The sequence below is a fragment of the Felis catus genome, chromosome B1 (genome assembly GCF_018350175.1).
Source record: "Felis catus isolate Fca126 chromosome B1, F.catus_Fca126_mat1.0, whole genome shotgun sequence".
Classification (NCBI taxonomy): Eukaryota; Metazoa; Chordata; class Mammalia; order Carnivora; family Felidae; genus Felis; species Felis catus.
This window is the reverse complement of record NC_058371.1, coordinates 20,827,611-20,839,861: the sequence shown is the minus strand read 5'-3', so window position 1 is coordinate 20,839,861 and position 12,251 is coordinate 20,827,611. Positions and strand designations below refer to the sequence as shown.

The 12,251-nt window shown below is 40.5% G+C and overlaps 1 protein-coding gene across 7 annotated transcripts in view; it reads right to left on the bottom strand.

Annotated features, from left to right (window-relative positions):
- MTUS1 (microtubule associated scaffold protein 1) overlaps window positions 1–12,251 on the bottom strand; it is a 173,234-nt gene that overhangs the window by 78,345 nt on the left and 82,638 nt on the right. For 4 of the 7 annotated variants that reach the window (XM_045055280.1, XM_003984620.6, XM_045055281.1 and 1 more), the window contains exon 4: window positions 3,282–3,443. The exons of 2 other annotated variants lie outside the window; for them this stretch is intronic. In XM_045055280.1, the coding sequence (XP_044911215.1) occupies window positions 3,282–3,443 (162 nt within the window). Of the gene's footprint in view, window positions 1–1,281; window positions 1,689–3,281; window positions 3,444–12,251 lie in introns of those variants that run through there. One more of the 7 variants, XM_045055285.1, reaches the window with a different exon arrangement.

Genomic DNA, 12,251 nt, shown 5'->3' with positions numbered 1-12,251 from the left:
TAAAGAAAACTAGGAGACTGAGGTAAACGCCCTTTTCTATGTCTCAGCTGAGTCAGGGCTGGCCATGCAGGTGAAAAGTCAAGAATACTCTGTTTCTTTAGCTACCTTCCTGTTCTCCTACTTCTAAAAGAGTACCAACAGCTTTGGTGTGCATCTCTTACATTTCCCACCTTACCATCTGTCTCTCAAAAATACACTTTTTTTTTTTTTTTTTGTGGCCAACCCGGAAGAAGGAAGCCGTTGGATTTTACACTCGCTAAAGGAGCAAAATTATATGCTCTCTAAAGACTTCCTTCTACACTGACACAATGGCCCTCAAACCTTCAACTCTATTCAAGACCTACAATAGGTATTCTTATCCAATGATCTTAACAACTGGATTTTAGCGGAGTCTGAAAGAGCTTGTATTTAAACTCTACAAATGAGCATATTTGGTACAGAAACCGTTGTGCAATATTTCGGGCTAATATCACTTTTAAATTTTCTGTGCTTAGAAAGACACACAGAAAGAACCAGCGAAAACCTCCAAGTAAGAGAAATGTATTAGCTTATCATAGCTTGATTTAGTCATTTGTTTTATAACTCAATGTTATTTCTAAAGGATTCCAAACTACCAAGAACCAGCTGCTAATTTTACAAGAGCACTATGCAATCTCCGAAGTTCTTAAGTGATACCACTAACAGAATCATATCACAAAGAAACGAGCAGACAAAGCAAGAACACATTCTTTAAAGGGGTTTAAACGCTTAGCCCAGTGTGAATCAAAACATTGATCAAAAGATTAAATTCTCACATGACCCATTATTATCAGAAACAGAAAATTTTCAGTCCAAAATGATTTTTTCACAGGCCTTTAAAGGGCACACATCTTTAATATCTTTGCATATAATATGAGAAAAAAAATAATCAAAGATATAATGTTTTCATTCTAGGAAAATGTTTTCCTGTATTCATACAACTCTAAGCTACATACACAAAACTATTTGTTATTTAATCACAAATAAAGCCAAACTGTCTTTAATAATAAGGTCATTTCATGTGCCCAGAATGTCAACAATGCCACTGAATTAGATTAACAGTCTGAAAACACAGAAAATAGATAACACAACCGTTTCTACTTACAACCATTCACAGATTAAACATAAACATGCCGAAGACAGGTTACTATTAACAAATCACAAGGTGCAAAAATAACAATCAGGAGATGCTAAATCAATTTATTGAATACAACTTAAGCATGCTTACAAAGAGAAGAATCAAACCAGAAATCGTCGACCTACTTCTTTTCCCAGTAAGCGTGGCTAACAAAGGAACTATACAAAGGCTGTAGGATCCCAGGACCAGCAATGTCAGTAAGGTAGCATCATAGTGCCTCTCTGAACCAGCCGGTGGGGTGAGTGTAGAATTGATAAATATTTTTGAAGAAATCTCCGTCTCTGTACAACTGCGAAATCCTCCTGGTACAGTCATTTAAAAAGATCAAAGCAATCTTAAGCAGGAACCGCAGCCATGTTCACTCTCCTACCCCTCATGCTGGCTCTTACTGAATTAGAACGCAGGGGGGGAAATCCGTAAGCTCCGAGGCACGACACAAAACAGATTAAACCGCCTAGCAAATCAAACTAAGAAAGACTCATTGATCTGAATGCTTAATCTGCAACGGGGACGCATCGCCACTAGACAGGCTCTGTGGGTACATGGCAAACTCCTTTTGTGCCGGGACAAAAAGGAACGGACAAAAGCATTTTACAACCTCCTTCGGAGAGTCGGCCACAGTACTGAAAGAGTGGCCAAGTCAACATGGCTGTCAATGGCAAACGCTGGACGGCGGCACGACAGGACGCGTCTGCTTCCGAGGGTCACAAATTCCACTGCTGCCGGCCCTCCGGGGGCACGCTGAAGAGTCTGCTCCGGCAGGCTGCTTGGAAAGGTCACACTGCCCACAGAGAAAGCTGCAAGCCAAGCACCTGAAGACAATACACGCGTGAATTACCTTTTCAAATGCAGAGAGAACCACTGGTTCCACGCAAACCTTTCCTCTTTCTTCTACGCCAGAGCTTTAAGAGCGAAACACTAAGCAGATACTACTGCTTTTTCATTTTTTAAGGAACACGTTTTAATAGCCCCGGCGTGGTCGCACACAGACACTATCATGCGAGACAAGCAGGTGCTGCTAAGTGACCTCTCAGAAATGCGCTCATTAATTCGGCGCCTTCTCCTCCACACATTCACATTCTGAGTCCTGTCACGAGCTGGCCGAGGGCCCTTGGACCAGCAGCAACCTCTCTGAGCCTCAACTACCTCATGTATACAATCGGGGTGGTGCACAACTTATTTGAGTAAGAAAAAAAAAACAGAGAGAGAACGCATGGGAACCATATAACCGTGCCCCACGCAGAAGGTTCAGGAACTAGGACTCCACTTTGTCCTTGAAGCAGAGGGAGCTGCCCTCCTCCCCACCTCGCACGAAATCACCCTATTACCTCTGGTATTCTAGTCGTCCGGGTTAACTATTCTCTTCAACTACCTTCTAGAGAAGGACCATTTCTTTCCCATTCCGTATCCCCTGCTGCATCTATTGTGGTGCCCGTGCACAGCAGACACTGCACAATTGTTCAAAGTAATAAATCCGCGCATTATTTTGTAAGGAAATTTAAAAAGAGAGCAAACAAATACCAAGACCAAGTACATCCTTTGAATGAAAAAGAGGGCTCAATTGATTCACCCATTTCATACACGGAGAAAAGAATTCACCCTGACTGACAACTTGAGAGATATTCTGAGTTTACGTTACTTAAAATTAGGCTTGAAGTTACACCCGTCATAGTTCATGGACGCTAGCATGCAAAATATAAGATTATAAAACATACATCTGCAAAATCCAGTCTTTTACAAAGAAATCAAACAAGTTCTCCTTATCCTGATTTCCAGTTGGTTTCCAACAGCCCTTATATCGCTTTCATTCCTTAAGCAGAAAAACACTACTGCTTCAGATGATACACGTTAGCATCCCCCTTGCAAAAAAAAAGACAAAACAAAAAACAACAGGTGGCTTCAACACAAATATTTCAGTGTTTCATAGCATGTGCATCAGAAAAGAAGGTCATTTAAAGAATTTGCTCTTCCTGCCAAACTTTTTGAGAAGTTCCAAACGAGAAGCAGTATTGACATTTCCTCTCAATTGCAGGATCAAAATTCTGATAATTATTTGTAGCATGTTAGTTTTTCCTGGTGACTATGGTTTCAACGACCCGTGAAGTCTGGTGTCAAACCAACTTACAGTTACTGCTGTAAGTGCTCAGATCACTGTGGGTGCTGGCAACAGAGGACGCGCTTCCTGTCCCCCTCCGCGCAGAACTTTTCAAAGAGGCTTTGGATTTAGGAAGTGGTCTACGCAAATTCACCCAAGACGGCTGTGCTTTTTTTAAGGATGTAGGTTTTCCTTGGGATTAAAAAAAAACAAAAAAGAGTTTCTACTACTATTCATCTTGACAGTTTTAATTTTTTTTTTTTTTTTTTTTTTTTTTGAGAGAGAGAAACAGAGTGTGAGTGGGGCAAGGGGAGGGGCAGAGAGAAGAGACACAGAATCTGAAACAGGCTCCAGGCTCTGGGCCGTCAGCACAGAACCCAATGTGAGGCTCGAACTCACGGGCTGTGAGATCTTGACCTGAGCCAAAGTCAGGCGCTTAACTGACTGAGCCATCCAGGCACCCCCAAAGACTTAAGCTTATAAACTTAAATTCCTGTACTAATTACTGGGTTAAAACACAAACCTAATATTCAGAATCATGAAATCTTCCCATAGATTTGACTTTTTATTTTTATTAATTTAGAGGCAATGATGAGGCCATCGGGACCTGTGAAGGGTAGCTCTAACTATATAACCTGAAGTAATTAACGCAGGTCTCCTGTGGAGACCCACCTAAAGAGCCATGTGACTCATGAGCTTTTGGCAACGTTGAAATCAAAGCTATGACCTCCGCCCATTCCACTGATTAGAAATTAAACAAATTCACCCATTCACACACTAGGTTACTGTATTAAAAAACAGATGAAAATTTAAAAACCAAAACACAAAGAAAACTTCAATTTGAGGACGGAAAAAATGTATTTAAAAAATGCCTAGTGCCTACCACCAGGGGGTGCTCTATTATTCTTTTCTTCATCTCCATTTTTACTGCTTATTTGCCAAACTTAAGGGATCTTCACTCCAAACTTCTCTTTCTTTCAGCAAAAGTGTTTCTACTTATGAATGAAATATGTATGCTTCATATTCTCTGGCATATATGAGACCACACTATGCTGATATTCATACCTGCTACCGGTTTATGGGCATTTCCTAAGTTCAATCTTTACAACTCTCATCGAACCCACCTCTCAGTCTTCTTCGTTTACTCTAACAGTTGCCTGTATGGATGGATCCCAGGTTCCCACCTGCAGCCTATCCTCTTCCTAAATTCCAATGCCACTTGCATTTTAAATTCCTTACTGAATGTTTCAATCAGGACATTTAGATACCCTCCTCCCTACTTAGGCTAACTGTAACTTCCATTTTCCTTTTTCCCAGGCTCAAAGCATTGGGATTGTTCTTTTTTCCCCAGATCCCCATATAATCTAGCATGAAGACTCTCAATGCTAGTAGTATTACCTAACAAAAACATGCAGAGCTGAAAAAGACCTTACGTAAAAACGGCCATGTCATGTATTCCTAACAGCACCACAGTGAGTGAGACAATATGTCTGGGAAATAATGCCCACTGCTTTATTGCTTAAGATTTTATTTTTATAGAGAAAAAGGAGATCTGTCATTTAAAGTCACTCACATTAAAGCCCTCCTATCTCCAGCTTCATCCTTGCACTTATTAACCGTAAAAATCAACATGTCACTTATTTTATTAGCAAAAGATGAGTTTATTCGGGAATAGCAGAGAATTGCAATTTGAGACCTGTAAGCTACGGCCAAGCCACAAGGAAATCTGTGGAACATAGGAGAGGCAGGCTCTTCTATAGAGGACAGTGAGAATTTGGTAAGGCCGTCATAAATGAGAAGTTCCATGGAGTTAACTGGGAGCTGGGAGTAGAGTGGCTTCTCCCTCGCTGAGTTGTGACTGGCCCTCATTGGCTGGGCTGTTGCTGCGGGGAGAGGGGAGGGAGCCTTCCTTCCTCCAGCTGAGATAATGAAGTAGTATCCACTTGCAAGTTTAGTCTCTTTTGCTGGGATTGCTGCTGAAAAAGTGGTGGTGAGGCATGAGAGCTCCCCCTGCTGAGCCTCCTGATTCCATGTTAGCCAGGTTTCCCGTTACTAATCTTCACGCACTATTCTTTTACATTTGTTGTGTCCTCTGCTACAATTAATGTAGTTTTCTCTCCGTCACCAGGATCTACTTTTTTTTCTTTTTAGAAAGTGTGTGTGAGTGCATGAGCAGGGAAGAGGGGGCAGAAATAGAGGAGGGGGAGGAGAGAGAGAGGGAGAGAGAGAGAGACTATCTTAAACAGGCTCTGTGTTCAGCACAGAGCCGGATGCGGGGTTTGATCCCACAGACCCAGGGTCATGACCTGAGCCAAAACCAAGAGTCAGGTGCTCAAATGACTGAGCCACACAGGGGCTCCACTGGGAGGTACTATTCTAATTCATGAGGCACATCACTTCTTTTCAAAGAGGTCTTCTTCCTCTCAATCCAAATCCTACAAATCCTCGCTGCCTCCCTCCTATTTTGCTGTAACAACTGTATAGGTTCCTAAAGTCCTGTCCTTCTGTCCTTCCCAACTCCATCATGTCGAACTCCTGAACACAAAAAGAGGTCATAATCAAATCTACAATTTGTGACTCCTCATTACCTATAGGATGACCTTATTTTTAATTCTCTTAATAAAGACCTATACGGCAGTCTTACGGTTGATTCCAACAAACTTGTCCCCCATTGTGCTTTGCCATGCCCCCATCCCTGTACCTAAACACACACACACACACACACACACACACACACACACACACACACTTTTACTTCTCCAGGCCTTTTTACTCTCTTCTTCTGTTTATGTCCATCGTGGTGAACGAATTAGCCTCCTTTCCTTTGTAGTCCTCTATCTTGCCTGGTGACTACAAAGTTGACCTTTAAATCCTTGCCACTCAGACACCAAATCACAACCTCCATTATACAAAGATGTGTTAAAATACACAAATGACAAGCGCTGTTGAGAGTCGGAGCTTTGTAAAGCCTTTCCTGCCAGATCACCGTCCTGTGTGTGCCATGGGCCACATCTTCCGTTACCATACCGACATTGTCTTCCCCCCCAGGATCTGTTTCAGTAGGGCTCTCAGACTACTCTCCAAGGTCCCTGAGAACAGGAACGGTACCTGATCCCTCCCTCAGGACCTAGCAACGTGTCTAGCATGGAGCGCAATTTAATAAATATTTGCTGAATGAATTTTTATTTGGGGGCCAAGAGTAAGGTGTGGGAAATAAGGAGAGGTTGGTGGAAGGGGGAAAACTTCCAGCTGTAAGAAGAATGAGGACAGGGGATCTAACGTACAGTGGTGACTCTAGTTGGGAACACTGAATTATATCATTGGAATTTGCTAACAGTAGAACTCCAATGTCCTCACCAAAAAAAGAGAAATATCTGACATGAGGGATATGTTAATTAACTCCATACCGAAAATCCTTCTACAATGTTTATCAAATCAAATCACCACAACGTACAATTTTAAGAGCTTACAAGTTTACTTGTCGATTATAACTCAATCAAGCTGGAAAAAAATAAATGTAGAATTGTACTGACCAGAATAATAGCTACCAAACTTTTTTCAGGGGTGCTTGGGTGGCTCAGTTGGTTAAGGGTCCTACTCTTGATCTCAGTTCAGGTTATGATATCACAATCAGTCATGAGATGGGCATACAGCCTGCTTAAGATTCTCTCTTTCCTACTCCCCCTCCCCTGCACATGGTCTCTCAAAAAAAAAAAAAAAAGTCAAAGGCCAAGAGTAAATAAATTTTGATGCCTTTTCTCGTCTACACTAAAACATTAAACACTTAATTTTTACTAGTTTATTTGTCCTTTGTATATATTAACAGATTCTTCACTCTGTTAACTATATAAAAGGAAACATTTTTATAGTCCTTATAATAATTAGCAAGTTATAGATATTCAAACATTCATGTGATTTTTAAATTTACATTTACCTAACAGTTTTACTTGCCTCTGGAGGTACAGAAAGAACAGATTTTTAGAATATGAATTTACTAAATCATAGCACAAACATTTGATGAGTCCTCCTCCTCATCACAAACAATGAGCAAGGTTGAGCAAGTGACAGATGAAAATTTCTGGGCTCCAGCCACAGTGCAGTCCAGGCTCAACAGGTTTGGAAAATCAACTTGTTTTTCAGAAAGGATGTTTCATAGCATTGTTTCTGACAGCATCCTAAGTTCACAGACATTTTTCAGTGTGGCTCAGAATTACTACAGACCTGTACCCTTTCTGATTCCAACACGCAGCCTGGCACCAGAAGCAAGTTTCCCTGGCTAGTCTGTGATTCCCATGACCTGTCCTATTCCATTCACGAGGCTCATGGTCCCTTCTACCTAGCCTCACCCACTCCGCCTAATGACAACCTGCAACCCTAGCAAAGGTCTTGCCCATTCTACCCTTAGTCTGTCTAATGGGCATTAAGGGTCCTGGAACAAAGCCTCCTTTACCAAAGGATTAGCCCTTCGGAACTCATAATCATCTCATCCTAACAGAGCATTGCCGTTACTGTTCCCAGTTCACAGATGAAAATACTACTCGGGTAGTCAAATGGCTTACTCGTTCACATTTAAGCAGCAACAGTGAGGCCTGGAAGGCAGGTAACTTACCACCAGCCCAGGGTTCCCTCTACCGTGTCACAGAACACAAGCATCATGGTTAAAGAAAAAAGCACCAGGCTGGAGGTCAGATTGAGCTCCTTCTTCTAGGAGGGGGCTCCCCAAGTACAATGGTAACAAAGTGGGGATAAAACAAAGGTATTTAACTATTTCACCAATGGTCCTAATGTTTATCTTAAGAGCAAAGTTGATCTAAAGTATCTGTAATTGGACTTCTTAAAAAGAAGCAGTAACACACACACACACATCATAACTAATATTAAAGGGAAGACATGGAAATATTGGGCTGAGAGACTAACCTGAGCACCAAATTCTTAAATAATGAAATCCTTACAGGACTGCTCTTTAGTTCCAGGAGGTGGTATTTACCCATTCACTGCACAGCATCTAACTTATCTCAGATGTAAATCATAAAGATTTAAGGTCTACCTACAGACATATTACTGACCTCCATGGTTTATTTTAAGCTCACACTGTTAGCACAATCTTACATAGAGATGACAGATTTCTTTTAACCTTGTAATTACTACCATCTTTTGGCTAGGGGAAACATGGAGGGAATAGCATTTGCACTTAGCCTTAGTAACACAGAGCGTCTATTGGATTTGAAATATAGCTTCATCAACAAGCAGTTTACTTAGATACCCACCTTGGAAAATCTGATTAAATGTACTGTATTTAACAACAGAACATCATTAAGCAATGCCTTGTAAAACTAATAATCCAATAGAATGATTTATTAAGTGAAAAAAAACATTAATAATACCCTATTTTTAAGCTTATACTAACCTACATATTGAAAAATTCCAGAATTTTATGAGACTATTATAAAATATATAGCACAGTGGGATAGAGGGGAAAAAGAAGGAAAGAGGCAGAAATGGGCAGTTTTCCCTTCATACTTTATATGCTTACTATTACTTCAGGCGAATTTTTTTACGATAAGCATATTTTATCATAAAAACTAGTATTATTAAAGTCAGTGGAGCCAAATGTTTAACCAGACAAAAGATGCTCAGAAACCAAGGAAAGATAAATTGGATCAACCATTAAAGAAAGTAGATTCTAATCATTTTGATTCCTGTGTCTCTGCAAGCAATAGGTATTCTTTAAATCTTTTAAATTTACTAAGAAAAAAACAACAAAGCAATCAATGGCTTAGTTGATGCTTTTATAAGGCTGTGATGAAAACACAGAACTGTGGTACTGGAAACTTCTTCATGATACCATAATGGTTTGTTCCTAGGACTGGAAATTAATACCAAAGAATAAACTCCTGAATGGTACTCCTTTGTTCTGACACTTATATTAAATGACTCATTGTCCAGGAGAAAGCTCCCAGGGCATTCACAGGTATGCAGTGTAATCTCTCAGCTCCAATCTGACTTCCTCTGTTCCCTAAGGAAAGGCCTGAGAAGGAAGGTGGGTGCCACACTACTCCCAAAACACCTTCAAAGTAATGAGAGCAGTTTCCCAGGCCACAGAAACATCTACCCGTCAAAGCAAGCTCTCCTCTCTGAACTCTCAGCCAGACTAGAATGAATTCAGCTTTAGTGTGTTTTTCACGAGATTATTCAGCATGGAAAAAAAATGTCTTGCTGTTCACTACATTTGATGAAATTAAAAGGTTCTGAAGATGTCTCAATGAGTTGACAAAAAAACAAAAAGCAAAGACTTGACTACTATATTACCTATATTAGAAGACACAGATCATCTTAATAAAAATCTGGACAGTGGATTCACAGGAGAGGTTGTGTTACTCAACTATTTACTTGCCCACATACTGAGGTAATTGCAAAGTAAGGTGATCGCAGAGCACACATGTACAGGGTGATAGAAACACTTGACAGCTTACTATGGAAGTTACCACCAGATTTTTTTTTTTAACATTTATTCATTTTTGAGAGACAGAGTATGAGTTGGGAAGAGGCAGAGAGAAAGGGGGACACAGAATCCAAAGCAGGCCTCAGGTTCTGAGCTGTCAGCACAGAGCCTGATGTGGGGCCCAAACTCAAGGACCACAAGATGATGACCTGAGCCGAAGTCAGATGCTTAACTGACTGAGCCACCCAGGCAACCCAGATGTTCTAAGTAGTGATTAGGAATATTAGAAAATACATTGTATGTCATTAAAATTTTCCTAATAGGATTGTGGTTTGCTTGGCTTACTAGGTGCACAGACATCATGGGGAAGAAAAAGAAAATGAGGCTGGAGAGATGGACAGTTTACTGTTAAGGATGGCATTACATGCCAGGCTAAGAGCTTTAGAGACCTCATCTATTACGGGCGGGGTTTGGTGGGAAGTGGGGGCAGGGGGGTGGGCTACTGCAGCTTCTTGGCATTTGACCTGGAATTTGATCAAGTGGTGGCAGCTGCATAACCACCTAGCAGGATGAGTTTGAAATCAGAGAACTTAGGAAGCTAGTGCACTTGTCAGTGCTAGAGAACGTGGGAAGTTTCACGAGACAATGACACAACCATGGAGGTCATTCTGGAAAATACAAACTACCCATTAATGTATACAGCTTAAAATATAAATTATTGTATTTTACAAAACACAATAGACATCAATAAAGGCAGGCTCATTAACTACTAGTCAGGGAGAGAAAATGCCAAAGAAAGAGACATAGTTAAAATACAAAACATGAGAATGTGTCTACAGCTATAATTATAACTTGGGTTCTTTTAGCACAACTACAGAGAGAAAGTGATCTTTGCATTAATTATCTATGGTAGCTGGGAATTATTACAAAACTAGAGCAAGTCTACTCAAAGGGATAAAAAAATAAGTTATGGGAGAAATAAATTCTACTCAAATCTGTGGCTGCAGGTTCGTTTTAAGTGAACCCAAAAGGACCAAATTTTCCCATCAATATGAACGTAGATGTTAACGTACTGCAATAGACCTTTCTCCAAAGAGAATATATAATGGTCACAACAACACATGAAAAGGTGCTCAACATCATTAGTCATTAGAGACATGCAAATCAAAACCACAATGAGACACATCACACCTATTAGCACCGTTATTATAAAAACAAAACAGAAAACAAGTGGTGGCTATGATGTGAAGAAATTGGAGTCCCGTGCGCTGCTGGTAGAAAAGTAAAATGGCACGGCTGCTGTGGAAAATGGTCTGGCTGTTCCCCCCGAATTAAAAATGTAACTGGCATTCGGGGCACCCACCCAAAATAAATGAAAGGAGGACGTTCAAGAGGTCTTCATACACCCATGTCCATAAAGTGACTCATAATAAACAAAAGGTAGAAGCAGCCCAAGGTATCTATTGGCAGATGAAGGGATAAAATGTGGCCATACTATGAAGTATCATTCAGTCTTGAGAAGGAAAGAAATTCTGACACAGGCTCCAACATGGATGAAACATGAAGATGTTATACCAAGTGCAATAAGCTGTTCACAAAAGTACAAACACTGCATGATTCCTCTTAGCTAGAAGAATCAAACTCCAAGAGGTACCTAGAATAGTCAAATTCCAAGACAGACACCAGCATGGTGGTCCCCAATCTGGGGGATGGACAGAGGTGGTTAGTGTTTCATGGATAAAGAGGTTCAGCTGGGGAAGGTAAAAAGTTCTGGAGACGGGATGGTGTAATTATCGTACCACCAAGTGAACTGATTTAATGCCACTGAACCACACACTTAAAAATGGTTCAAGTGGTAAATTTAATGTAACATACTTTATCACAAAAAAAGTGAAAGGAAGGTGTGCTACTAGTTACTCTAAGATATTAGAAAATAGAAAAATAGTCTATTAGTGGCATAAAACTATATTTACAGATGAATAAACTGGTGTATAAACCCCAGAAAAATAACAATTCAGAATAGGAGGGAGAGATTTTTCAGAGAAGTTAAAGCATTTCTTTGTGGTGTTAAAACAACTGGCCTTAAAAGAATTAAAATCTGAAAAGCTGCATGTATGACGTAGGGGTTAAACGTTGACAATCCAGAGCCAGACTGCTTAGGGTTTGAGCCCAGCTCCAGGACATGCTGGCTGTGAACAGGTTACTTAACCTCTCTGAGCTTGGATTTCTCATATTAACAGGGGTACTTACTTCATAGATTCTTTTAAAGGTTAAATAAGTTTTTATTTTTATCTATTTCTTTTTCCATGTTTATTTCTTCTGAGAGAGAGAGAGAGTGCGTGCACGGGATGGGCAGAGACAGAGAGAGAGAATCCCAAGCAGGCTTCACACTGTCAGGCAAGGCCCTGAGATGGGGCTCAAACTCATGAACCATGAGCTCATGACCTGAGCCGAAATCAAGAGTCGGACACTTAACCGACTGAGCCACCCAGGCGCCTTGTAAGTTTTTATTTCTAAAATGCTTAGAACAATACCTAACACTTATTACACGGTAGCTA